The following is a 1,359-nucleotide window of genomic DNA, read 5'->3' on the forward strand; positions in this document are numbered from 1 at the left end:
CTGGTTTGTCGTAACCTATAATTGTAGGTTTGAAAGTCATCCTGACAGTTTAACACCAATCTAGCGGTAGTCTGGTTTGTCGTAACCTTTAATTGTAGGTTTGAAAGTCATCCTGACAGATTAACACCAATCTACTGGTAGTCTGGTTTGTCCTAACCTATAATTGTAGGTTTGAAAGTCATCCTGACAGATTAACACCAATCTACTGGTAGTCTGGTTTGTCCTAACCTATAATTGTAGGTTTGAAAGTCATCCTGACAGTTTAACACTAATATTGTGGTAGTATTAGAAAACTTACTTAGTAGTTTTCCAACACCATAAATGTAAGATGAGAACAACCAGGACAGATTAACACCAGCATACTGGCAGTGATATAAAATTAACAGACTATCTTTGTATCAGTATAAATATAAACTTATAAGACAGCAAGGATTTAAAACTAGAATAGTAAATTACTCAGATTTTTCAAAGCTATTACGAATAAATACACTTGTTATCTTTGTCGCCTGATTGTTTTAGGTTTATGTACTCGACGTTAATATATATAGTATAAGTAAATAACTATACATATGTAATTATGTGTTTAACTTATAAACACCGCAGTTTAAATTAACGCTCCTCTTCCTTCTTCGGATATTTCACTTCTTTTCGAAGAACATATAATTCGTGTAAGTATTTCTTAGGATATATTTACATAAAGTATTTCTAAGGATATATATACCCATAAAGTATTTCTCAGGATATATATACCCATAAAGTATTTCTCAGGATATATATATATATCCATAAAATATTTCTCAGGATATATATATATATCCATATTCTGAATTTTTAAAGTACAAAGTACAAAAAACATTTACAAATGTCACACCAAAACACTTTACGTGTTTTAGAAACAATACATAAACACACTTTTCAATAGATGTTCTAGTTTTCCTCACTTCCATACGTGTTTATTCAACCTGTAGCACAGACCTGCAACGATGGACGTGGGCAGCTGGTGTACGAGATGGTGGCCAACTACAAGTTAAGTGGAAATAATGGTTTTGGTTTCGCCAGGAACGAAATGGTGAGTTTTCGTATAATAGATGTGTAAGTTATGTCTTCTTCATGTAACGTGTTTAATGGTGAGTTTTCGTATAGTAGATGTGTAAGTTATGTCTTCTTTATGTAACGTGTTTAATGGTGAGTTTTCGTATAATAGATGTGTAAGTTATGTCTTCTTCATGTAACGTGTATAATGGTGAGTTTTCGTATAATAGATGTGTAAGTTATGTCTTCTTCATGTAACGTGTATAATGGTGAGTTTTCGTATAATAGATGTGTAAGTTATGTCTTCTTCATGTAACGTGTATAATG

The 1,359-nt window shown here is 32.0% G+C and overlaps 1 protein-coding gene across 1 annotated transcript in view; it reads left to right on the forward strand.

Annotated features, from left to right (window-relative positions):
• Positions 1 to 973: 973 nt before the first annotated feature.
• The window catches only part of LOC111089373, a 10,794-nt gene continuing 10,408 nt past the window's right edge, over positions 974 to 1,359 (forward strand). The window contains exon 1 of the mRNA XM_022401756.1: positions 974 to 1,069. Within this exon, the coding sequence (XP_022257464.1) occupies positions 1,010 to 1,069 (60 nt within the window). The 5' untranslated portion in view covers positions 974 to 1,009. The remainder of the gene's footprint in view (positions 1,070 to 1,359) is intronic.

The sequence above is a fragment of the Limulus polyphemus genome, unplaced genomic scaffold (genome assembly GCF_000517525.1).
Source record: "Limulus polyphemus unplaced genomic scaffold, Limulus_polyphemus-2.1.2 Scaffold6049, whole genome shotgun sequence".
Classification (NCBI taxonomy): Eukaryota; Metazoa; Arthropoda; class Merostomata; order Xiphosura; family Limulidae; genus Limulus; species Limulus polyphemus.